Source organism: Chelonia mydas, chromosome 17, assembly GCF_015237465.2.
Source record: "Chelonia mydas isolate rCheMyd1 chromosome 17, rCheMyd1.pri.v2, whole genome shotgun sequence".
In the NCBI taxonomy this organism is placed as follows: Eukaryota; Metazoa; Chordata; order Testudines; family Cheloniidae; genus Chelonia; species Chelonia mydas.
The window spans coordinates 17,750,223-17,777,417 of record NC_051257.2 but is presented as its reverse complement, the minus strand read 5'-3'; the positions used below and the strand labels follow the sequence as shown (position 1 = coordinate 17,777,417).

The 27,195-nt window shown below is 38.4% G+C and overlaps 1 protein-coding gene across 13 annotated transcripts in view; it reads left to right on the top strand.

Annotated features, from left to right (window-relative positions):
* The window catches only part of RABEP1 (rabaptin, RAB GTPase binding effector protein 1), a 69,837-nt gene that overhangs the window by 33,064 nt on the left and 9,578 nt on the right, over window positions 1-27,195 (top strand). For 2 of the 13 annotated variants that reach the window (XM_037880776.2, XM_037880781.2), the window contains 11 exons: window positions 4,353-4,472; window positions 5,205-5,261; window positions 9,296-9,431; window positions 10,516-10,694; window positions 11,662-11,787; window positions 16,204-16,671; window positions 19,231-19,335; window positions 20,151-20,267; window positions 23,580-23,678; window positions 26,019-26,162; window positions 26,724-26,913. In XM_037880776.2, coding sequence (XP_037736704.1) covers window positions 4,353-4,472; window positions 5,205-5,261; window positions 9,296-9,431; window positions 10,516-10,694; window positions 11,662-11,787; window positions 16,204-16,671; window positions 19,231-19,335; window positions 20,151-20,267; window positions 23,580-23,678; window positions 26,019-26,162; window positions 26,724-26,913 — 1,741 coding nt within the window. Of the gene's footprint in view, window positions 1-4,352; window positions 4,473-5,204; window positions 5,262-9,295; window positions 9,432-10,515; window positions 10,695-11,661; window positions 11,788-16,203; window positions 16,672-19,106; window positions 19,167-19,230; window positions 19,336-20,150; window positions 20,268-23,579; window positions 23,679-26,018; window positions 26,163-26,723; window positions 26,914-27,195 lie in introns of those variants that run through there. The other 11 variants (XM_037880777.2, XM_043531216.1, XM_037880778.2 and 8 more) reach the window with 7 other exon arrangements.

Below are 27,195 nucleotides of genomic sequence, written 5' to 3'. Positions count from 1 at the left end.
TCCTATTCCCTTTTGTTTGTGTGAGGTCTTTCAAACTTTTCCCTTTTTTAAAAAAAAAAGTAGTGATATCTGATGGGAAAACTCTTTTTTTCGGGGGGGGGGGGGGTGGAGTATTAGAAATAATTCACACTGTGTCAGAAATTTGGAAGGGTTCATTATTTTTCTTCTCTTAAACAGATTTGCATTAAAAAGCCTAGGGTGAAATTTTGGGACCATTTAAGTGAGTGGGAGATTTCACCACAGGGTCTTTTTTCCTAAGATTATCATCTCACCTTGCTTATTCAGCATCTGAAGTAAAGTTGGTGTGATTCAAACTCGGCGTGTTGCAGATAAATTGAACGGATGTGGCAAAGAATGTGAGGAGAAGAAATTTTTCAGTTGCTTATATACCAGCACTAAGAGTCTGAGTAACAAGCATGGGAATTCAAAAATTATCATGAAGAAATTTTGATGTAATTTACATTACCGAAACCTGCTGGGATAACGTCCATGATTAGAATGTTCAAAAGAGGAAGTTACTCACCTTACGTTGTCACGAGGATTCTTCTAGATGTGTGTCCCTTTGGGTGCTCCACTTCAGGTGTCGGTGTGTCCCTGCACCACAGATCGGAGATTTTCAGTGGCGGTGCTCAGTTGGGGTCACTTGTTATAATGTGGGTAGGAAGGATAGAGTGGATTAAAAAAAAAAAAATTGAGGGCTTGGTACTCTACATTAGAGACACCGTTACCTGTTTCTGAGTCATTACTAACTCAGAACCATAGGATTATGAATGCATAGGGATCAAAGTGCTAACTAATAAAACCCCGTAGGGGACGCTGGTGGGGATCTGCTACTGACCACCGAGTCAAACTGGAGGACAAGATGAGTTACTCCTTCAGAATTTGTCTGTAATGTGTGGAAAGAAAAATTTGTGGTGGTATGGGGGACTTCCGTTTTGGAGAGATGCTGGAAGTCTCATACAGTTAGTAGTGAAACATAATTAGAGTTTCTAAAAAGTATACATTTTCTAACACACACACATTGCACCAACATGAGGTAACTCTCTGGTTCGGACCTCATTATGACAGATAAAGATGAATCCATCACTGAACTGTAAATTCATGGTTGCCTAAGTACCCGTGATCATGACTGTGGTTTATATTCAGTGTGGACAAACAAAGGACCATTCCAACAAACTTCACTGGTATTAATTATATTCCACCCTTAATTTTTTTTTAAATTAACTGAATCCCATATCAGCTTTTACATTATGTGTAAAATCAGTACTAGGCCCAACGTTTCATCAGTGATCTGGAAGTCAGTGTAAAATCACTGCTGGTAAAATAAATAAAGATAAAGATTGGTGGAATGATAATGATGAAGATGGAACAGTCATACAGAACAACATGAATCACTTGGTAAACTGGACCCATTCAAATATAATGTGTTTATACAGCCACATGCAAAGTTATTAATCAGGAACAAGGAATGTAGGCCTTACCTAGAGAGAATGGTAGACTGTATCCTGGAAAGCAGACACTCTGGAAAGAAATTGGGTGTCATGGCAACTGAACATGAGATCCTAGTGCAATGCTATGGCATATACCTATGTCTATGGCATTGATGAGACCAATGTTGGAATACTGTATCCAGTTCTGATATCCACATTTTTTAAAAGATGTTGAAAAATTTGAGATGGTCAAGAAAAAAACCACAATTTTTAAGGGCTGGAAAAAATGCCTGGTAGTGGGAGACTTAAAGAGCTCAGTCTGTTCAGCTTACCAAAATGAAGATCGAGTGGTGGCTTGATTACAGTTTAAAAATACTCCTTTGGGGAGAACATACCAGGTACTAATGGGTTCTTCAGTCTAGCGGAGAAAAGTATAATAAAAACCAGTGGTTGGAAGCTGAAGTGAAATTCACGTTAGAAATTAGGCACAAATTTTTAACAAACTGTCAAGGGAAATGGTGGATTTTTCATGTCTCCATGTCTTCAAATCAAGACTGATTTGCTGTAGCAGCACAAGTTATTGGGCTCAATACAAAGATAGTTGGGTGAAATTTAATGACCTGTTTTGTACGGAAGGTCAGACTAGATGATCTAATGGTCCCTTCAGGCCTTAAACTCTGTGAAGTTTTACTTGTATGAGCCTTGCAAAGCATTCTTTCTTGTGGTGTCTAATAAATGCAGAAGAACAGAATGTAATCCCTGAGAGCAAACTTCTTCCACAGGTTAGGTACTGTATTTTTAATAAGAATTAAGTAGGACCTTCAACTTTCTCTAGGACACGCAGGATTAGGCTTTGCCTCCGTTTATAGTAGTTGCAGATGTGAGATTGACAAGAAGACCAATGACCAAGCAGGTTAGACAATCCTGGAATGCACAACTCAGTGTTAGTGTTGAACTGACCTTTATATGTATCTTACGCACACTTTAAATCTGAGCCTAAATGCTTGCTTCTAACCACAGAGAAGGGAAAAACTCTAGCAAAATCAATCCCATTGAAATTTACATATCACTTTCCATCTTTCCACTTGATTGCTGCTGAACAGTCCAGTTTTACCTTTGCTGACCTCCCTTTCTCTTCCACTGAACTCACCAGGTACATTAGCAGAGATTAAAATTGTCCTTTACATTGTGTTCAGGACTCAGCCATGAGAAATTAAAACTTGTAATGAAAGGCTGTTGGAGATGCTAGTAGTATTTGGAAAAGAGATGTTAGAGAACTTATTAAAGTTCTGAAAAAATGTAGGTTGTCTCTTAATATAGGCCATAGTGAGCAGCTATGAGGGTTTCAGATCCACTGAACAGTACAATTGAGAGAAATGTTCAGCAAAGCAGCTTTGGAGTTTCAACTCCTGCTCCTGGTGTTTGAGGAACTTTATTGCTAGGCTGATTGGGTGCTGGTGAGGCATATCTGCTACACATTGCTAGTTTCTCCTTATAGGCAGTGAATTTACTATGGTTTGTGGGGGTGGTTTCTCATTCTTGCAGGTTTTGGGGTGTTTTTTGGTTGTTTTAGTCTGTTTTAGACAGGCAGAAATGGCAGTGGCGAGGTGCATTAGAAATGAGTGAAGCATGAAGAAATTGGAATTTTCTTTCAAAAGAGAACATGCCAAAACATATTTTAAAAAATTAGGATATTTCATTAGCTATTTTTATAACTTGCAGTTGTGTTCAGAACAAGTGTTTGTCAACAAATTGACCAGAAAACAGGAATTTGGTCAGTGGTAGTGCTGCCTTGGCATCTACTGCTACATAAAATGTTCTCTTTGAAGCTTTTCTTTTGAAGTGCAGTTTTCATTTATCCTTATGCCAACCTCCTCCAACAGAAGCTAGAGGAAAAAATGAGGTTCGAACCCTCCAATCCATAAACAGAAACCCAAAATAAATGGTGCATCTAGATTTTTTTCCTTTTTGTAGCTTAAACAATAACTCTATATTGTTACTTATGAATTTTTGAGTCTGAAGAATTCCATTGTATAATTGCTGCTGATTCTGCTGGAGCAGTCACTTTGTAACTTGGAAAAGCTCCAGTACACACTTGAAAGAATGTCAGGGCACATAAGATGTTGGGATATCAAGGCCAGCTTCCAACCTACATACTTCTGAATTTGAGTACTTATTGCATTGTCCTATTTTAATTCTTACTATTTTTTTACCTGGCTCTCTCTTTCCTCTTCTTCCTGCTTTCTCATGAGTCTTTTCTCATTCTCTCATCCACTTTTTTAACTTTTTCAGCACTAACTGAAAAAAAGCCATGTTTTTGACAGCTTTGTTTTGTACAATTTTGAAATACGTAGTGTGGTAACACTGAAAATTGCTTGATGCTTTATCGATAATTCTTGAAATCTAAAAGTAGCCTTCCCAAGCCCATGAAACAGTTATACAGTATTACTGTATGTTACCTGCGCCTTTTGAACTTCAAGAGTCAGTAAACCAATAGTCAGTAACTAACTTTGTGTTGCAGTTGCATGATCTCTGTCTCTTTCTCTCTGTATTCTACCTAGCATCATCTTAGTGAAAAGGCTATGCTTTTTAAATACAGAATAACTCTATGTACACGTTTTAAAACTTATGATCATTCTAGTTAGGCAGGGGAAAGATGTACTAGCTTTCTCCTGTAAAAGCAGACACATGGCCAAATTCATCCATGGATGTACAATTCCATTGCTTTCAACAAATGGGATAAATTTTATTTTGTCCTAGAGAACACTTGGGACTAGCTAAATATATAGTTATATAACAAGTATTATAAACAAAAGTGTGGTTTGATTTTTGGCGTATTGGTTTTGTTCATTTCTCTTGTGGAAGAAGACTGTTTTTATTGCCAAGTAATATGTTGCATAACACATTACAAACTGATTTCAGGCCCAAGAGGATGCTGAGAAGCTTCGTTCAGTCGTGATGCCTATGGAGAAAGAGATTGCAGTTTTAAAGGAAAAACTAACAGAAGCTGAAGAAAAGATAAAAGAACTGGAGGCTTCAAAGGTGAGGTGAAATTTTAATCTATATCTGCAGAGAAAATGTGCATCTTCCATTATGGCTGTTTTATTGATACACACAATTGATTGCAAACTTTGTGGCAGATACACAAATAAGGATATAATGTGAAATGGGAAATGCACAATGCCCTTGTCTTGCAAATAAAATATTCTAGACTATACGTATTAATTTGTTTCTATTTTGAGGATCTGATAACATGTAAAAAATATTCGTGCTTAAACCTGAGCTCATGTAGTTTAGATTATCAGAAATATCAGTAATTAAGCTCCATACAGGTGGATATAGTCTGTCCTCTCAAGCAATTAGGTGTCACTACATTATAGGCCATTTAAAGCCACAAAGGAAGTTTTGTAATCTGCAGTGTTTTTAATCTTCTAGAACTAGGACTTCCCCTCCAGAGGTTGCTAGATTTACTTTCTTATCCTATATATAAAAGTAAGGCATTATCTGCAGAATTTTTTTACGTCTTACATTGATCTCTTCGCAGCAACTTCTAGTATTTTTTCTATAAAGTTTTACTTATCCAGAATTTTTGCTCCATCCGTTAGGCTAGAAGACATGTTTAACCCAACTTTCTTTAAAAAAAAAAAAAAAAAAAAAAAAAAAATCAAAGGGAATAAAGAAATGAGCACTATATTGCCACAGATTAGCTGCATTTTATCTACTGTTTATGGGGAGGGGAAGGTGGCAATTGAAGCATCTGTTTTTCCATCTTAGAAATCAAATATACTGAAATTCCCAAAAGATCCAGAGTATTCAGGAGCTACAAGAAAGGTAAGTAAAGTATTAGCCTGCCTTGCAAACTTACAGTATATATCCATTTAAAAGGATAATGGATGTCCCTCAAATACAGAACAATATACGTCTTTTTTTTTTCTTGAAGAGGGGGAAAAAGCACACCAGTCTGACTGGGAGACCATACTCATCAATGATTTGTGTTTCTCTTCCTCATGTTCCTCACGGATTCTTTCCAGTTTACAGGCTTCGTATCCAGAAAATGATTTTTTTTTTTTTTTTAATAGCCCAGATTTTGTCTGGGCATAAGATTCTGCTTTTTCCCTTAGAGCCTCACATTTGATTTGCATTGCTAGACTGAAGTCAGGGGAAATGTGAATCCATTCCTCTCCCTCTTATAAATTCTTGTTTTCCAAGATAGTCAGGACTTTCTTCATAAAGATTATGATAGTAGCATCTGGAGTTATTCTTTTCATCCTGTTCTCTTACAAGTATTCAGTAGCTTCTGTCTAAACACAATTGATCATCTACATTATTCAGGATGAGCAATTTTGGTAGCAGCTTCATCAGTGTTACAGGAATCAGTGGGATACCCACAAAATAGGTACACGAGCCTGAATTTTGTAAAACTTGTAACTTTTTTTTTTTTTTGTGATGGGCTTCATTTTGTAAAGTATTTCCCACCAAAAGAGGTGATAGTTGACACTATTAATGCCGACGTTCAGCTCCATCATTTTGTCTATCTTAAGTTCTCATACTGGATGTTTCAGTCATCCTTCTTGCACCATCAGGAAGGATTGCAGTTTGTCTTGCCTAGCAAGTAAGTCCTTGCCAGACATACTTCTCTGACTCTTTGATCCCTTGACTCCACTTACCTGCCTCACAAATATGTTGAAGTTTTAGTTTCAATTTCAACTATTTCTGTTGTTCATAAAGTGCAAAGTATTATTTAGGCTCTAGGTTGTCCTGAGCCGTGGCAGATGGTATATAATGAGTGATCGTTTGGTTTTGTGTTTTTGGCCCGTTGAAGGCCCTCAAATCTATGTGGGAGCTAACACAGCAGTTTTCCCAAATTTGAATGCTTTTCAAGCAGGAGTCAATCAGTGAGAGAAGTCTGTCTCCTGTTTTTCTACCCCTCCCCATGTCAATCTTCCAGGGGTTCTATTTCCCACCCCACAGAATGAGTAACCCGTACCCATAGTGGGAGTTATTTGCATCCTATTGTGAGAGAATGGTGGTCCCAACATTTATGGTATGTTGCAGCAAGAAGATGATCTTGGAACTATACTTCTGGCCATCTGTCACAACTTCCATGTCATGTCATGATGTTACCTCTAATGTTGTGGACGGTAGGGGTAAGCTCCTGGGAGCCCCTCCAGAGTTGTCTGGTAGCTTTTGATTTCATGTTATGTTAGGATGCTATAGTTTTAATAAGAAATCAAAGAATTATGACTGCGTAGTTCATTGCCTGCCATTCTTAGGTACTTTTTACATATGGTCCCACCCTTGGTATCTGCTTGCCTTGCAAATCCTGAAGAATTTAAACTCCAGTTGTAATAATTTATTATTTTAATAGTGTATATGTCATTGTACTAAGCAAACTGTATACCAGACCCGGAACCTTGCTTAACACTGTTTAATGTTAAACAATGACTGGGTTATATTAACACCTTTGACCCATATATTCCACCTATATTAATACAACACATCCTGTGAGTTAGGGAAGTACAAATTTTTCCCTATTTTGTAGGTTGTGGGATGGGTCTGGAGGCACAGACTAAGTGACCGTGAGACCCTTCTCATATGCCATAGCAGAGAACATAAGAACGGCAATACTGGGTCAGACCAAAGGTCCGTCTAGCCCAGTACCCTGTCTTCCGACAGTGGCCAATGGCAAGTGCCCCAGAGGGAATGAACAGAACAGGTAATCATCAAGTGATCTATCTCCTGTCGCCCATTCCCAGCTTCTGGTAAACAGAGGCATGGGGCATCATCTCTGCCCATCCTGGCTAATAGCCATTGATGGACCTATCCTCCATGAACTTATCTAGTTCTTTTTTGAACCCTGTTATAGTCTCGTCCTTCGCAACATCCTCTGGCAAGGAGTTCCACAGGTTGACTGGGCGTTGTGTGAAAAAATACTTCCTTTTGTTTGTTTTAAACCGGCTGCCTGTTAATATTTATTTGCTGACCCCTAGTTCTTGTGTTATGAGGAGGAGTAAATAACACTTTCTTATTTACTTTCTCCACACCAGTTATGATTTTATAGACCTCTGTCATATCCCCCTCCCTTAGTCATTTCTTTTCGAAGCCGAAAAGTCCCAGTCTTATTAATCACTCCTTATATGGAAGACATTCCATACCCCTAATCATTTTTGTTGCCCTTTTCTGAACCTTTTCCAGTTCCAATTTTTTTGAGATGGGATGACCACATCTGCATGCAGTATTCAAGATGTGGGTGTACCATGGATTTATATAGAGGCAATATGATATTTTCTGTCTTATTATCTATCCCTTTCTTAATGATTCCTAACATTCTGTTCTCTTTTATGACTGCTGCTGCACATTGAGTGGATGTTTTCAGAGAACTATCCACAATGACTCCAAGATCTTTCTAGAGTGGTAACAGCTAATTTAGACCCCATCATTCTATATGTATAGTTGGGATTATGTTTTCCAGTGTGCATTCCTTTGCATTTATCAACATTGAATTTCATCTGCCATTTTGTTGCCCAGTCACCCAGTTTTGTGAGATCCTTTTGTAGCTCCTTACAGTCTGCTTGGGACTTGACTTAACTATCGTGAGTAGTTTTGTATCATCTGCAAATTTTGCCATTCACTGTTTACCCCTTTTTCCAGATCATTTATGAATATGTTTAATAGGACTGGGCCCCCAGTACAGACCCTGGGGGACACCACTATTTATCTTTCTCCATTCTGAAAACTGGCCATTTATTCCTACCCTTTGTTTCCTATCTTTTAACCAGTTACCAGTCCATGAGAGGACCTTCCTTCTTATCCCATGACAATTTACTTTACTTAAGAGCCTTTGGTGAGGGACTTTGTCAAAGGCTTTCTGAAAATCTAAGTACACTATATTCACTGGATCCCCCTTGTCTACATGCTTGTTGACCCCCTCAAAGAATTCTAGTAGATTGGTGAGGCATGATTTCCCTTTACAAAAACCATGTTGACTCTTCCCCAACAAATTTATATTCATCTGTGTCTGACCATTTTATTCTTTACTCGAGAACCTTTTAGCTATTATTATTTTTATTTCAAAATACGTTCAGAGAACTTGTCCTCTTTTTTGAATTTCAGCTGTTCTGGAAGAATTATTGCCAGATGGTAACTTTGCCACTACAGCTGTAGCTATGGACAATGCTTGGCCTTGGGACTGAATGCAGACTCCAGTGAGAAACTGCTGAGCTTGAATTAATATGCAAACTAGATACCATTAACTTGGGTTTGGATAGAGACTGGGAGTGGCTGGGTCATTACACATATTGAATCTATTTCCCTATGTTAAGTATCCTCACACCTTCTTGTCAAACTGTCTAAATGGGCCATCTTGATTATCACTACAAAAGTTTTTTTTCTCCTGCTGATAATAGCTCATCTTAATTAATTAGCCTCTTACAGTTTGTATGGCAACTTCCACCTTCTCTGTGTGTGTGTGTGTGTGTGTATCTTACTATGTGTTCCATTCTGTGCAGCCGATGAAGTGGGCTGTAGCCCACGAAAGCTTATGCTCAAATCTGTTAGTCTCTAAGGTGCCACAAGTACTCCTTTTCTTTTTGCGGATACAGACTAATACGGCTGCTACTCTGAAAGCTATATACTTATGTACTGTGAACATAAATGAGGAAATAATTTACATAATGATCTAAATATGTATTGTCCTTGCACAATAGATCATCAGTTATTTGTTATTCCTATAAATAAAGTTGAGCTCATCAGCTACACATAATCACAACAGTCAGTACAGTAATATATACATAACAAAAACGAAATCTGTATAATTGTAAGCCTAAATTTGTATGGGTCCTCCCCCTTTCACTTACCTTCCTCAGGTTAAAGAACTGAACCATTACCTGGAAGCTGAGAAGTCATGTCGGACAGATTTGGAGATGTATGTGGCTGTTCTGAATACTCAGAAATCAGTCTTGCAAGAAGATGCTGAGAAATTACGGAAAGAACTTCATGAAGGTAACTACATAACAGCAGTCAGTCTGACTTTTGCCTATGCTAAAGAATTGGAAGACAATGTAGACAAAGCTTTTTCTCTTGGTTTAATTTGGCTTACTGACCAGATATTTTAAACACTAAGGCACTTGAAGTTTCTACCCAACAAGTGATTCTAGTCCTGTTACATATATTTTCAGAGGGTGATCCACTTATTTTCACCAAAGAACGTGTTGAACTTGTACTAAGTTCTGATGGTATCACAGCCTTTGCTCTCATTGTAATCCTGATTTTTCTGGTATCCCTGGGTAGAATTATTAGTAATAGTAATATGTGTTTCTAGTAACACAGTATGCCAAGCGTTGTTGAAACACAAAAGGACGTGATCCCATCTCTAATTAGCATACACTCTTATGTCAGAGTTTTATGAGTAATGGGAGAGGAGGATGTATGCCTACATGCACATTTGCATTGAAATAATGTGTCCTAGTTAAGAATATTATTATCAGTAACTCATGCCTCTAACCCAGGGGTGGGCAAACTTTTTTTGGTCTGAGGGCCACATCAGGGTTCTGAAACTGTATGGAGGGCCGGGTAGAGAAGGCTGTGCCTCCCCAAACAGCCTGGCCCCTTCCCACTACCCACCCCCTGACTGCCCCCCTCAGAACCTCGGACCCATCCAACCCCCCTTGCTCCTTATCCCCTGACCACCCGCTCCCAGGACCACCCACCCCCTTACCATGCCGCTCAGAGCACCAGGACTGGCAGCTGTGCTGACCGGCTGCCTAGAGCGCTGGCGGCACGGCGAGCTGAGGCTGCAGGGGAGGGGAGACAGCAGGGGAAGGACCAGGGGATAGCCTCCTCGGCCAGGAGCTCAAAGGCCAGGCAGCACGGTCCCGGGCCATAGTTTGCCCACCTCTGCTCTAACCCTATGAACTCCTGGGACTTAAGAAAACCTCATATGTTTCAATTATTAAACACAGATTAACTTTTTTTTTCTGCATAGAGTCCTTACAGTTACTTGAATTCATAAGACTGTTTAGAGAAAAAGTAAAATGGTCTACTGTTACAATCCACTTAAGAATAACTCTTTTTGCTTCCGGAATAGTCTGCCATCTGTTAGACCAAGAGCGACAACAGCATAACCAGTTGAAACATACCTGGCAGAAGGCCAATGACCAGTTCTTGGAGTCTCAGCGTTTGTTGATGAGGGACATGCAACGGATGGAAATCGTTCTGACCTCTGAACAGCTCCGACAAGTTGAAGAACTGAAAAAGAAGGATCAGGTTTCTTGTGTCTTCACTTTGTTTATAGTGTGACATTGTTGAGTTAATGGTATAATAGTTATTAAATGTACGATCTTTGGACAGGAGAACACATCATTCTGGCTCTTAATTTAGGCTATACTTTGTAAAATATATTAGTTACACCTTCTAAGAAATTATTAAAAGATTCTGTTTAAGTTTCTGAAAAACTGATAGATAAATACTGACATACCAGTATACGGGTAAAGTTGTATGGCAATGCCGCCAAGTTCATTACATGGAAATTTAAGAGTGGCTGGAGATTAAGCTTGGAAGTCACCTCTAGTGTCCAAGGACTGTGTCAAGGAAATTGGAATGGCAAGTTTTGACTGCCTTAATTTATTCATGGTCCAATCACTGTTTAGAAAAAATAAAAAAGAACTTCGTTGCAAGTGCTACTCGAAAGAAACGTTAAATTTTCTTATGCTAAGGATTTTGTGTGTGCTTCAAGGTCACAATTTAAAAAAAAAATGTCCTTGATGTTTGTCATCTTGTGTGGTTTCTTTGCATTTTTCAGTGTTCCTAAGGCAGTTAATTTCATCTAGTTTTGTTCTGATTTCCATGCTTTTTTTAATGGAGTTGGTACCATTCTATGTGTACAGGCATGTTGCTAGCAAGTTCCATAGGATAACCAGCTTAAACAGTTTTGGGTTTTTACCTTTTTCATGGTAGTTGACATACAAAGGGAAGTAAGTAAACAATTCCTTTTGGAACAAAGCTCACTATGGATCCATGAATCAGCCACCAATAGTGAGAGAGGTGCAACTCTCCCTGGGATAAAGTAGAAGCCTTCTCTTGTAAAAATTATACTCGTTTTTCTCCCATCAGTATCCCTCCCAGTTTGATTTATTAAGGGATTCATGTGATGACCACCAAGTTCAAATTCCTGTGGAATAAGCCAGAAATGAATCCTGTTTAAATGCTTTTTTTGTTTACAACTTGCTTCTAGGAAGATGATGAACAGCAGCGACTTAGCAAAGGGAAGAAACAGAAACAACAAGATCCAGATGATGAAACAAAAGTAGTATGCTCTCTAACCCATGAAGAATCCCTTACACAGTTCCTTAATGAAGAGGTAAAACAAATGAGTAGTTCAAAACAACTTTGCGCAGTATGCGTTTCCTAGGGTGTTCAGTGAGCACCCTTGATAAGTATGTATTTGTTTATCCTCTGCTGGCTATAATTCCTACTAAACGGTGACTATTTTTGAATAGCATTTGTTTGAATAAATACTGCACTACAACTCTTCCAATGGATAAGCTTTTTAGAATTATAACTTTGTATTTTCAGTATAACAGAACTGTATTACATTATTAAAATTAGAAAGTGTACATCAGAACCTGTACTTTTGACCGCCCTCTGTCTCAGGCCTCCTGCATTAAAAACCAGCAAAATTATGACGTGAGATTTTCCTCTCTCTGCCATGCTAACTGGTACCTGGTGAATTTCATGCTAATTTTGTGTTAATCAAATTAGTCTTTGGCCACAAATTAATCATTGGGACAGATCTTCAGCTGGTGTAAAATGTCGTGGCTCCATTAACTTCAGTTGAGCTACCACAGTTTTCCCAAGTTGAGGATCTGTTCCCATGTGTTTAGCAGCCAAAGGGAAGCTGCCCTATCCAATCCAGAAGCTAGGACTCTGCATTGAAGTTTTGTTGCATCTTCTTGAGCTGGGTATCCCAGTATTAAGTAGCCCCTGTTAGACCAGCCAAAGACGAGAGATACCATTCACAACAATCACCAATTTTTTTTGGTGTATACTGTGTAAATTATACTATTACTGTGTATTTTGTGTAGAATGAAATTATGATATTTGAAATTGCCTCAACTTTTCATTCGTGAAAAGCAAGTAAAATTGAATATACAACCTGAAATTTAGAAACACTATAAAACTAGGCTAGTTGAAATGCATTTTTTTTCTCTAAGTGTTTCTTTAGTCTCTCTAATGATTCACTGACCATTCATCTTTTGGGTGTGCAGCTTAGTAGGGACAAATTTATGTTTAAAAAAACCTTTGTTCCATGCTGTAAAAGCTTATATGTAAGCCCTGAAAAATGGATTTGGGACTTTGCATGGCCTTGCATGTGCTTTGAGAGAATGTAGGCCAGAGAATGTTGAGAGAGTGACAAAGAGTTTTTAATATACCTTTACAGTGTTTAACAATCTGCTGTTTTGATAACCAGGTACAAAATGTAAAATACGCATCCCAAACTAGTCTAAAATGCAGACAGATGTTCCAGACCTTTCTGCCACGCAAAACACCCCGGGCTGTCATAATGAAGTCACAAAATCATCTTTCTTTTTTAAATTGTCAGTAGTATTTGATGATTTGCACTTTTTTTATCTCAGAAGTATTGCAGTACACCAGCAATTCAGTAGCCCTTTTTGCTGTTAACAAACTTGTTTTTAAAATAATTAAAAATAAACATATATAAAAATATACTTTAAAGAATTGACTTAAAACTACAGAATTTTCAAATTCACTTTGCCTTAAACCAAATTGTTATGAATAAACACTGCAGTGCATACATGGTTTGAGAGCATTACTGTTCTCAGATTACTTGCAAGGCCTAGGTTTGATGTGATGAGTTAAGGATAAAAAAATTTAAATTTGACTTTCCTTGTCTTGGTCTGTCTAAAATTGAATGCAGGTCCTTAATCTACTTTTCCCCCTTCTGTGCTGGCTTGAATGCATTTCTCTATTGGATGGTACAAGGCATGGGTTCTAGAAGAGACTGCTTAGTAAGAGAAAGAGTCGGTGATTTTTTTCAGTTTCTTCAAATAGTGTAATGATGCCTTGGAAATTAGTTGAGAAATCAACTGTAACCTAATCATTGAGACTTAGCTTTATCCTACATCTTCCAATAAGAGTGCTAGCTTTCACAGTCTTTATTTTATACACTGTACAGCAGGCCATCAGCATTTGTGTGCCCAAATCAAGAATCTGGGAACCAGTGAAAAGAACATTCAGTTTATGAACACTTTCTTTTAATTTAATTCCCTGGGACACAATATTTGCTATTGCTTTTTTTTTTTGCTTTTTTTTTTAAATAAACAGCTGCATTTATTTAGCATTAGCAATCATGCCTACTGGAATATCTTAAGTATTTTATGCTCTGAGTAGAGAATATGGTTTGCTTGGATATATATAGAAGGTAATGACTCCTACAAATCAGTCATGTCATTCACACAATTTGATATACTTCAGCTGTAAGCTCTCTTCTATAGAACATTTAATAGGCTTTACAAGTCATGGATCATTTGCTTGTGTGCACAAACTGTAGCATCAGCCTAATTACCTTCTCTGTATCTTTTTAAAATGACATGTAATCTACACAGAATTCCACCTCTTGGTTACAGCGTAAACTCTTTAGGCATGCTTTTAGGCATATCATCCTCCATCCATTTTAAGCATGTGTTGTGTTGCATTTCCTACAAAATGTAACATGTAAAAAAGGAAGCTGCTATTTTTCAGGAAGTCTTAGACAAGCTTTAAATAATGAATCAATACATGCAAAAAAGCCAGCATTAGACATTTTTTTTAAAATGTGTGAAACATAAATTGTATTGAAGGTTTTCTCTATTGCAAGGGTCCTTGCAGAAAAAAATACCTAAGGGTAAACCATAACGTCATTAGTCAGATTAAAGTGTTTTAGCTTTACTCTCTTTGATGATTGTTCAAAATGGAATTTTTAAAAACGTTTAAAAGAAAGATATTCTTAAACATCGATCAGTTAAAAAAAACCTTGGTTAGAAGTTCTCCAAAAACTTGAATATAGGGCTGCAGTTTACTGTCAGACAGACTTTTCTCTTGAGCTTGTACGGCTACTGAAGAAAATGACGTGCAAAAAACCAGATGGAGCACAAGTCATTGATCAGAATTTGAGCCTTATACACAAGTGTTTTTTAGAAATTCTTTGTTTTAAAAATACATACCATTGTTGCATTACAACTTTAAGAATACTACTGATTAATTTTGTGTTTTAAAAATGTGGCGATAAAATGTTTTCCTCCAATAGTTGTAATAACATTACCCAAATTTACATCCTGTCCATTCCTGCCTAGTTTTATGTTAACAGCATGAGCAGAATACTTCATGCCTAACACATGGACTTGAGTCTCTACAACATAACTCATGCTATGGCATATTTTATGCCATAATAGTAGTGCCTACTGTGCCCATTTTATTTAAGAAGCTGTTTAGTTTCCATCAATAACTTCATTTCAAATTTGCATTCAAGCTAAAGCTTACATATTGCAAATTCTGTTCAGATACAGATTTTTTTAAAATCAGAATTTTGAATTAAATGACAGTGGTTAGTTCTATTTATTTACACATTGCCTTATGTTCAGTTTTTCAAAATAGGAAAGAATGAGAGTCACTCCATGGACAGTTCTGAAAAATTACTGCTCTGTATCCGCACACATGTACTTTTGCCTTAAGGGTTACTAAATAAAAACCTGATTTAGATAGGTACACTTTATACTGAGCCCTGAATGCTACCAAAAGTCAGACTTTTACAGACTGTTAGAAGGAACAAGTTCCTCCATTTAGACGGCCCACCTGGCAATCCTAGAAAGAGCTATTTCTGGAACAGATGCCAAGAACATCTAGAAGAATTTAGACTGAATGATGAAAAAAATAGTAAGACTCTGATTTTCTATGCTGTTTGTTTTACATCTCTAAATTAAAAGCAGAAATCATCAAATTGTAATTCTTCTGGGTTTTGTGATTAAGAAAATACATTCACAGACTCCCAACTCTAAGGAGTAGATCAGAGAATAAAGCTAACGTGGCTTGTAGAAATGTTAAAATCCTCAGTGCATGCACACATTTAATTCCACCCTTATTCAGGTTTCCAGTTTATTTTATGCATGCATATATTTATATATGTTGCAGTAGTTTAAGAGGAGAAGCACGTTCTTTAATTAAAATCTCACAAAAATATTGAGCAAGGAGAACAAAGGGATATTTTGTATAAGACCATTTTTTACAAGCAAAGGAAAAAAAAACATACACCTGTTATTATACAGTTGACTTTAGTTAATAATCATTTCACAGTAATTGTTTTAATGTTAGTGATGATATCAAGCCCAGTTTTGCTCTAGAAATACAGATGTTTGTGCTAGCTGGCAGTGGAATTTTGCTTTCACTAATACACAGAATTTTGTAAATAACAAATATGGTACTAATGTTGTGTAGCGTGTTTTTCATTGCTAAGTGAGCTGGCAGAGAGGTGCACTTCCTAGGGAAGTGGAGCTCTGTTAGCAAAACAATGCTGGGGAAACTCTGTTGCCACGTATACCATTTTGGTTCTGAATCTTTATTTTTCACTCTTGATTTCAGATGTCACAAATGTTCTCCCCAAAGCCAATTTAAATCAGTAGCTGTCGTGTCAGATGTTTGACACCCAGTATTCAATTTGTTTTGCTATTACTTCCAGTGCAAAGACAGGAATTTGGCTTACCTTCTCTTTTTTCAATTTCAGGTACATTTAAATAGCACCCATGGATCAGTCCATTCATTAGACACAGACTTGCTATTATCTTCTGGTGAATCTTTCAATAAATCAGACAGTGATCTGTTTAAAGATGGACTTCGGAGAGCACAGTCTACAGACAGCCTGGGGACATCAGGATCTTTACAGTCCAAAACTTTAGGATACAACCACAAAGCAAAATCTGCTGGGAATCTGGATGAATCTGATTTTGGACCACTAGTTGGAGCAGATTCAGTGTCTGAGAACTTTGATACTGCCTCTCTTGGGTCTCTGCAAATGCCAAGTGGATTCATGTTAACCAAAGATCAGGAAAAAGCAATCAAAGCAATGACACCAGAGCAAGAAGAGACTGCTTCTCTTCTCTCCAGCGTTACACAGGTTGTAGAAAGTGCTTATGTGTCTCCTAGTGGTTACCGCTTAGTTAGTGAGACAGAATGGAATCTACTTCAGAAGGAGGTAAGTAGCCTGTCTTTTCTCTTCCCTCCCCAGTATAGCTTCTGTGTTCAGTGCTTCTGAATCGCTCTGGAGTGGTAGTATGTAATCCAGCATTTACCAAAGTCTTTACATGGGAAAGGAACTGGAGAAGGAAATTGACTAGCTTCAGAGGGGTTCTGATTTAGGAATTTGACTGTTGCTTCAAAGATGGTTTTGACCCTGAAAAAGTAAGGGAAAAGATACAGAGAAAAGATGAGAAATGAGAAGGAGAAAAGAAAATACAAAGCAACTGTGAGATGTGGGAGCCAAATGTGGTGCAGGACAGGAGGAAGAAGCCTGATAGGAAACTGTGGTGGGCCTAACACTGATCCACTTATCCACCAAGGGTTATGCAGGAAACAAAGTTTAGAGGTGAGTGACCAAAATAATTGTAGCCAGTTAGGCTACAATATAATCAACTGGAGACGTTTTTCAGGGACTTGCTCCTGTAAGGAACAGATTTCCCTGAACTCCATGCAGCAGATTGAAATTGACACATTACAGTTCTAGTTAGTTTCACTGTGAGCTGACCAAGGCAAATGCCACTTTGGGGAGTTCTATCTGTCAGTTCCTTTAATAACTGTATATGGTGCCAAATTAAAAGTCTACGCTTCTTCTCCTGTCGAGGAGTGCAGTTGTGTTCAGCAGCTGTGCCCACCATCTCCACATAGACTAAAATGTAAAGGAAGAGGGGGCTAAGAAGAAGCACTGAAATGGGAGAGAATAAACTGGAAGAAAGAAAGGTAAAAATGCAAGTACAAAAAGGGGAGAAGAAAAGGCAAGACAGAAGCAAACACAGGAGGAAGGATTGCCAGAAATGAAAAGATGAATGCTAAAAGGAGGACAGGAAGAAAGAAACAGGGCAGATGCAGTAGTGATTGTTACACTGATGATCCTAGTATCGCCCTGTGAGAATTACTGGGACACTAGAAATCAGAAGTGCTATTAATAACATACGTAAGAGAACCGCTCTACACAGACAATAAAGCAATTATCTTTAACACCTAATCTGTTTTGAGGTGAGGAGGGAGACCCTACATTATAATGATTTCATGGGTGAATCCAGTCCTCTGTAGCCTTCTGAACATATTCTTGCTCCCTTGGCATTTGGATGACATTTTACTCCAACCCTTTCTTGGAATTCTGAGAGAAATACTGTTTCCACTTAATTCTGGAGGCAGGAATACAGTCTACACAGGCAGCTATGAATGCAGCTCTGTGTGGGCCGTGAGGGGAGTGAGAAATGCATATGAGATTCCAATTCACAGCACTGACTTGTAGCTATTGCTTTGGTAAAACACTAGTCTGAATCTCTAATCAAACCATTAAAATGTAAAAATGTCAACATAGGTCCATCTAGTTCAGTATCCTATCAGACATTGGGCAGTAAGAGGTGCATCAGAGGAAGGTGACAAAAAACCCCTAATTAAAGCTGGTTCGTTGTCATAGCAAAAAGCGGGGAAAGTTATGAGGGGGGAAGTAAATGACAAATGTATAAGAGAAATGCCAAAAGTGTTTTATTCTTTTGGAAAAAAATACTTATTTTGCCCTTTTTTTTTTTTTTTAAGCCATTCAGACAATAGGACATTCTCCATACTTCACCTTGCTGAACATATATAGAGCCAAGCCTATTAAAAACATGAAGGAGCCTTGGTTGATCGTGTATTGCTGAGAGTTACAATGTCCATATGTGGAATCTTGGCCCCACTGAAGTCAATGGCAAAGCTCCCCTGAACTTCTTCAGGGTCAGGAGGTTGTCTTGCTATGAACGCACCCTAAAAATCATGAGGCCAGATCCTCACCTGGTGTTAACTGGTGTCGCTCCATCAATGATGCTATGCTAATTTATACCAGCTGGGAATCTGGCCTGTATTTTTTTTATGAAAAACTTGGAATTATGGAATCTGTTCATAGGGGAAGTTTCTTCCTGACCACAGGCATATGCCCAGAAGGATAACTGTTTATACCTCTTGCAATTTTTGTAAAATAAAAAAAAATGGATATTATTCTTATCCATGTAAAAGTTTAATTTTTTTTAATCCTGCTAAGCTTTTGGCCTCAGTGCTACCTGGTGGAAGTGTGTTTCACAGGTTAACTATGCAAGTGGGGTTTTTTTTGTTTTTTTTTCTAAGTTTTCTCTTGTTTTTATTGACTACCTCGGTGTTATGTAAGAGTAAATCAGGTGTTCCTATTTCATTCTCTACCATTTATTATCAAGTATATCTCTTTCACATTCCCCCTTATTAGTCTCCTCTCCAAGCTTAACAGTGCCACTCTGTGCGATCTCCATGTTGAAGTCTTTCCATTTCTAACCATTTAGATCACTTGTCTTCGGGTCCCTTCTGTTGATATAGCTCTTTAGGCATAAAATAATTTTAATCCTGCTGCTCCATGACTTCTGCTATTGTCTCTTCCAGAAATTGTCCATACCCATAGCTCTTATCTGCAGCAACATTCTATGATTGCACAACATGAGTGAGTCTGTATATCACTCCGACGTTCTAAAGTCTTTATGGCAAGTAATAACTTTGTGTCCTCCAGGTGCAGAATGCAGGAAACAAGCTGGGTAGACGTTGTGATATGTGTTCGAATTATGAGAAGCAATTACAGGGAATCCAGATTCAGGAGGCTGAGACAAGAGATCAGGTCAGGGTTTTTTCTTGGGCTGTACAGAGATATCGCAGCTGTAGAAATGGCCAAGAATATAGCCATTAACTATCTGCCATTTTATCGTATTAACTTTTTTTCAGGGATTTAAGTTAACCTACTTCAAATTCTGGGAAACTCATTCCAATTTAGTGCTGTAATCCAATTTGCTGCAATTTCTGTATGAAATCATGCATGCTTACATATGCATACTTCTTAGATATTTGCCAAGTAGTACGCCACATTACATGATACTACACTCTCATGCAATGAAACACCTCGTGTTTTACCAAAAAGTAAAAATGCATTATGCAGTCATCCTGAATGAAATATCCTTGTAATGATTTTTTGGACTGATCTGAATAATTCTTTAAGTGCTTTTCACTTTATAAATTCTATTGTATCAACTGATACCATGAGAATTGCTGCAGCAAAGGCAAAAGTAGATGACATGTAATTTTTGTGCCAACAGCATAAAATAATTCTAAAGCATCTATAATGAGTCACCCCCTGCCTGTGCACTGAAGAATTTTTAAGACTTCAGCACTTCCCTCTGACTTCATTCTGGGTCTGAATGACTCAGTCTTCAGAATCATTAAAGGGTATCCTTTTCTTATCCTGAGTAGTAGAGATCCACTTGAATATAGTTTTATATATTTCATTATGGATCTAATCAATAAGGCATGCAGAAAAACAGCAAAGGAACTCTTGTGACTCTCAGTTGTAAATTCAGAATGTTTTTACACTCTGTGTTGGGGAAACAGATTTGCCCTTTAAAGAAAGGTTGCTTCCAATCTTTTGGTCTGCCCATGTAGGTGAAAAAGCTGCAGGTGATGCTGAGGCAGGCTAATGACCAGCTGGAAAAAACAATGAAAGATAAACAGGAGCTGGAAGATTACATGAAGCAAAGCACTGAAGACTCTGCCACTCAGGTAAAAAAATTCCAATTTCTTACTTTTCAAATAGTCTTCTTGATTGTTAGGATCTGCGCACACTCCCTACTCTAGGAGCTACTGAAATGAAAATTTCCAGGATTACTTGTACTACAGAGTACTGACCTTGTCAGGATGATCGTATATAAGCATCTGGCATATATGTGTATCTCCTCTGTTGCCCATTTTAGATTTAATATTGCTTCTGTGGGTCCATTTAGTTATTGCTGACTTCTTTCCATCATCCCCTTGTTCTTGAAGCATGTTGTTAGTCCTTCTAAAGCCATGTTAATTCAACATTCAGGTTAAATTTCACAAACTGGATGCCAAAAAGTCAGCTGTCACTTTAAGTCAACTTGCAAAATGAACTTGTTTTGTTAATCTATATTTTTATGGTCCAAAATTTGATTTCTTTGTTCTTTCAGCAAAGACTTTTTAATGCATCAATAAGATGCATTTGTTACAAGCTTATCAAATATTCTATTCAAGAGGGGGCTTGAGAGCCATTCCACTAGGGATGTGGCTACTTCTTTGACGTAAGCTGTGCATATACCTATGTCAAGGTTCCTTCCCCACTCTCTGAACTCTAGGGTACAGATGTGCGGACCTGCATGAAAGACCCCCTAAGCTTATTCTTACCAGCTTAGATTAAAAGCTGCCACCACCAAAGTGTTACACAAAGAACAGGGGAAGTGCCCACTTGGAAACGTCTCCCCCGCCCCAAAATAACCCCCCAAGCACTACACCCCCTTTCCTGGGGAAGGCGTGATAAAAATCCTCACCAATTTGCATAGATGCACACAAACCCAAACCCTTGGATCTTAAGAACAATGAAAAAGCAATCAGGTTCTTAAAAAAGAATTTTACTTAAAGAAAAAGTAAAAGAATCACCTCTGTAAAATCAGGATGGTAAATACCTTACAGGTTAATCAGATTCAAAACATAGAGAATCCCTCTAGGCAAAACCTTAAGTTACAAAAAGACACACAAACAGGAATATACATTCCATTCAGCACAACTTATTTTATCAGCCATTTAAACAAAACAGAATCTAACGCATATCTAACTAGATTGCTTACTAACTCTTTACAGGAGTTCTGACCTGCATTCCTCCTCTGGTCTCGGCAAAAACATCACACAGACAGAGAGAACCTTTGTTTCTCTCACCCCTCCCCCAGCTTGGAAAGTATCTTGTCTCCTCATTGGTCATTTTGGTCAGGTGCCAGCGAGGTTATCTTAGCTTCTTAACCCTTTACAGGTGAAAGGGTTTTTCCTCTGGCCAGGAGGGATTTAAAGGTGTTTACCCTTCCCTTTATATTTATGAAAACCTATAATTCCCTTTGTACCTTTTAATAAGTAGTACTTTCTAGACTCTCTGGAGCATTTCCTAAGAGAACAGCCAACCTAGCATTGGTCACTTGCAAAAATTTATTTTAGACATGATCCTCGACCCAGTGCGCAGCATTTAAGTCTCTTAAGAGTAGGGAGTCGTAGCAGATCCAAAAAAATAAGCATGTAAGGTTCTGTGCACCTAGCCTTTTCTAAATCTCTTTTGTGGATATACGCTTCCAGCTAGATTCACAGAGAAACTTAGTCGTGGTGACATTGAGCATTGCCACATCTAACTTATACGTGCCTAGAAAATCAGCGGTATTCACAAAGCCTGAGTTTTGTGCCTGAGCTCCCTACATAATGAATGGGGGGAGATGGACACCTCAGAATGGGATTCACAAAAGCCAGCATGCTAGATAGCTCCTCACCTAAGCTAACCAGTGGGAGATGCCAAGCCAACGGATGTCTGCTAAGCCCCACCCCTCTCTTGGAGTTAAGCACCTAAGTTCGAGGTAGAAGAGGGGTGCCTCCCGCTGTTTGGGATTCTCAGCTGCAAATCCTCTCTTAGCATTAGGTGCCTGTGCCATTTTTGCACAGAGGAGTACCCACGTGAGTACCCTAACCACTGGGCTGAAAGCAATGAAGGAGCTTTCCCCCTCTTGGAAATTTTGTGTAAGCTTATCTGTGGGGCTTGATCCTGTAGGCAAGCTCTGAGCATGCTTACTGTATCGGGCCCCATCGGTGAGTTGGGCAGATGAACACCTATCATTCCCTAGTTTGTGCATCGCACTGGGCTTTGGTGTCCAGACAGCTCAGAGGCAGAAACATAGGTGCTTAGCACTTACATTTTTGCAGTAAAAATTCCTGAGTGAGGTTAAGCACCTACCAAGCTCGGGGGCAGCTGAGCATGAGTTTTGTGGATCCCAGTGGGGCCTGAGTCTGGGTTTTAGGAGCGTAGGTCCTTTTGTGAATCTAGCCCATCATACCATTTAACCTTATCGGCACTTGACAGGTAGCTAATGCAATTGAGGAGACATCCATTTAATGCTTATTTGTTTGGGCAGGGAATTACTATAGTTGATCATAATACACACCAGTCTTAAGATGAGAACCTGAATTGGGAAGTTTACAGACTGAAACTCCCCATTTATTATTTTTGCTCTATTTTCACAGCCCTACCATAAGCCTGGTATTTACAGGCTTTTTAAACTTTTTTCTGTGCCTGTAATGTAGAGAACTGTAAACTCAGGGCAACAGGCAGGGCAATAATGGAGAATCAGTGTGTGCATAATTTTGGGTGCTACTTCCCTGGAACTAATCCGATTTTTTGTGTGTTTTATCCTACTAATTAAATGACAACCAGTGGACAAAGTCTTCTAGGCATGGAATTAAATGTAGATAGTTGTACTCTGGCTTTCAGTACAGTTCACTCTTTCTATATTTAAGGGAATATCAAATCTAAATAATGAGCACTTTTTTTTCTTTACAAGCCATGGAATAAGATTTAATTTTATTTTATAGTCAGAATTCTGAATCTCTTGTTTTATATTTCAAAAAGTACTGTATTTCCACTGAAAACCTTTTTTTTTTTTTTTTTTTTTTTTTTTTTTAAAGGAAGATCTATTTTTCCAGGTTAGAAAGATAATGCTATTTTTTTCTGCCTTAATTGGCTCTGAAGTGTCTACATTTGGGTATGATCAGAATTAACTACTATTTCCTTGTTAGTTTTCAGTAGAATTAATGTACTATTTGTAGAAAAACACATCTTAATTCAGTCTGTATGAATTAGAATATCTCTTTCAAATGATGAGCTTTTGATCCTTGAGCCAATGAAACAAAACCTGGTCTGAATGAATATAAAGCTGTAATATGTGAAGGACATGTGAGGGGTGAAAAGGGGGAATGGATGGGTATTCAATACACTCTCAAAACCTGCCTAATCTGTTTCAGACACTTAACTATATCTTTGTTTTTTGGAAGATATCTTCACTTATTATTAGATCTCAGGAGTCTGAGACCTTACTCAGTGAATTACAACAGGCATTTTCCCAAGCAAAGAGAAGTGTTCAGGAGCAAATGGTAAAGAAATTTCACTTTTAAATACCTTTTCAAGAATATTGGGTGCTCAGTCTTGCTGATACACTATTTTTAAACACGTACATGAAAATTAATGGGTTTGTTTATCTTGCTGTCTAACCATGTCAGGTGGGAGAAGACAACCATGCATTTAACATATAGATATTTATGAACCCCTGTAGTGCTAAACCTAAAGCAGTTTGTAATGTCACGGTGCGCACACTTCTCTCACCAAGGTCTCTTCCATACTTGCACAGACCATCCCCCAAACCCACTGGCACTTGTCTTCCCCACCATTGCAAAAAGCTGCTGTGGTTGAAGCTCTTCTGGTAGAAGTTCTGGCTCGGGAGTCCCCCATTCTCCGCTGCACAGGAAAGCCCAGGAATTTAGGTTTCTGATGTGGTGGAGCCAGGGGCTGCCTCCTCATACTTGCCTTTTGACTGATGAATGGATCTTGCTCCCTGTTGCTCTCAGCACTTGAAAGGAGGAAAGACCCACAACCCTGCAGCAGCATGGTGAAGCTTCTTTCCAGAAAGAGACCAAGTTTGGTCTTTAAATATAGCCACCTTATCTGTGTGTCTCAGACCTCTTTGTGTGTGTATGTACATGTTTACAAAAAAAAAAAAAATTAAAGTTGCAAAGTCAAACACTCAGAAGTTAGGAAATGCCAGAATTCAGGTTGCATGTGCAACCTTAATTTGGCCCCCTTATGTATGCGCGCATTACGATAATCTCTAATTACATGATCTCATACTACTTTTTCCACAAGACCCCAGCCTCCTTCAATGCACAGAATGGATGGTGCTCATTTTAAGCAGCTGTTTAATGTTTTGTGCACTCTTTGTTGTTCTGTGTGTGGCACCAGGCCTTATTTACTGCACACTATTCACACCCTGCTCTGAAGGTAGAATTAATAATTTCCTCATGGGCTTTTGTATGACACTAATCATAGAATCATAGACTATCAGGGTTGGAAGGGACCTCAGGAGGTCATCTAGTCCAACCCACTGCTCAAAGCAGGACCAATCCCCAACTAAATCACGTATAGGATCCAAGTGCTTCACAGACATTAAGGAATTTATTTTCACAATGCTCCTGATGAAGGGGTATTAGCCCAATTTTACAGATGGGAAATTGACACAGAGAAATTAAGATCCAAAAATTCCACTAACTTTTGGTGCCCAATTTGAGATGCCTAAGGCCTGTTTTTTTTCCTTCAGAGCATAGCATTATATGACACTTTATATGTTCAAGCAAGCTGCCGTGACATCACAGTTACAGCTGTGAGTGCTCAGCACTTGTGCAAATCAGACTCAAAGGTCTCAAGTCAGGCACCAAGAAACTGAAGAGCACATTCGTGTCCACCTGTGAAAACTTTGGCATAAGAGATGTGCGTGGCATCACATAGGAAGTCTGTGACAGAGGCAGGGATAGAACCCAATTCCACAGGGCATCATTCAACAGCCTTAACCACGAGACCATCCTTTCTCTTCATGCAGTCCCCTGCCTCAATCCTACCCAGCTTCCTCAGCAAATGAAGCAGAGGTCTTCCAGATGAGTCTCCTTTGCTAACAACCTTGATTTATCTCCAGAGCAATGAGTGAGATAGATCCATTAAGAAAAAATTGTATATTATCATGTAACTAGATGATATAATTTGGCCCACTTGTGTGTATGCACTGAGGTTGCACAGGCAACCGCAATTCTGACATTTCCTACCTTTTGGAGTGCTTGGCTTTGCGACTTGATTGTTCTTCTAATATATAACTTCCTATTTTTTAAAAAAGCAAATGAAATCACCATTTCAATCGGGTGGCAGCATAGCAACACCACATGGTTAACCAGCAGAACTTCAGGATCCACCTCAGACTTTTGAGTAGGAGGTGCTCTGAAAGCCCACCTGTAAATATTCAAAGATGGAACTTGGTCTCTTTATTAATAGAATTAATTAGGTAGACAGAAAAAAAAAAACCACAACACATGTGTGTCCCACACACCACCTTGTCCACTGGCTACAAGAAAACTGCAAGATACATAATAGGGCTGTATGTATGGCCTGCTCTTTTTTACTTATGACTGACTGCTGTTAAATTAAATTAAATGTATCTTTTATGTAGGCAATTGTTAAGTGTTAAATCTTTGTCGGTGTTTTGGTTTTACTTTTTACTAGTACTGGAATAACCAAGGCTAACCAGGGGGAGCTGATCCGTACTGCCATCCTCCTTCACAGAGAATATAAATTTCCCTGGGTTCCACTAGCTTTGGAAGCACTGTGACAAATTGGCTGTAAATAGACCCGAGCATGATTTTAAGACTATAATTTTGCATTTTCTCCTTACGTTGGAGGCTGTCCTGATGCAGTCGAGGGAGCAGGTCTCAGAAGAGTTGGTGAGGCTGCAAAAAGATAATGAAAGCCTTCAGGGAAAGCATAGCTTGCATGTGTCTTTACAGCAAGCTGAAGATTTCAGTCTGCCAGAATCAATGGAGGTAAAATATTTCAAAATGATTGATTAGAATATTTAAATGAACAAAATGTAACAGTAGAATTAAGTGGAAGAAGTTATGTACTGGTCTGGTAAAACTGTGAAACAACCGGATTCTAAATTTAAGGTCTTGACTCTGCAAGGCATTGTGTGGGGGTGGCAGAGGGGTGCACGGATTAGTTATGGTTCATCTGAAGTGTGAGAGGTGGCTTTGTGTAGGAGCAGTGAAGGTTAAGAACTGGCATAATCTTTCATACTGAGCTATAGTAAATCTCAACACCTCTACGTGTCCACTCCCTTACACTCAAGCATAGCAGGTAAATAGTGGATTGGGGCATGCAGAGAATTAATGTGTGTGAAGAGAGAGATTTCTTAATTTACCTCGACCACGCAAATTTTGTTGTACTTCTTTAAAATCTTTTTGGGGATGGGGCCTGAGATGCTGAGACAGAGCGAAAAAAACACTGGTAATTTGACTTTTTATCTGTGACTGGTATCAGTGTACGTTGCTTTCTATGTATGTGAAAATGTTGTAACTGAAATTTCTTGCTAATCCTCAATTCAGGAACTCCGTGAGCTGGTATTAAAATATCGTGAGGACATTCTTAGTGTACGGACTGCAGCAGATCACCTTGAAGAAAAACTGAAGGCAGAAATTTTATTCTTAAAAGAACAGATTCAGGCTGAACAGTGTCTAAAGGAAAATTTAGAAGAAACTCTACAGCTGGAGATAGAAAATTGCAAAGAAGAAATAGGTGAGAAGGGGAAAAATAATCTAGAAAGAGATACCTGTGTGGGAAAATAGATTCTTGAGGACTTGTTTTGGGGTAACTTAAGTCAAATGTATCCACATTATCATCAGAAGAATTCAGTCCAGTGTCCCGTTTGGCATGCTTTTGGAAAATGCACAAAATAGTAGAGCAGTCAATTAATCACAGTTAACTCACGCGATTAACTCAAAAAAATTAATCACGATTTAAAAAATTAATCGCGATTCATCGCCGTTTTAATTGCACTGATAATAGAATACCAATTGA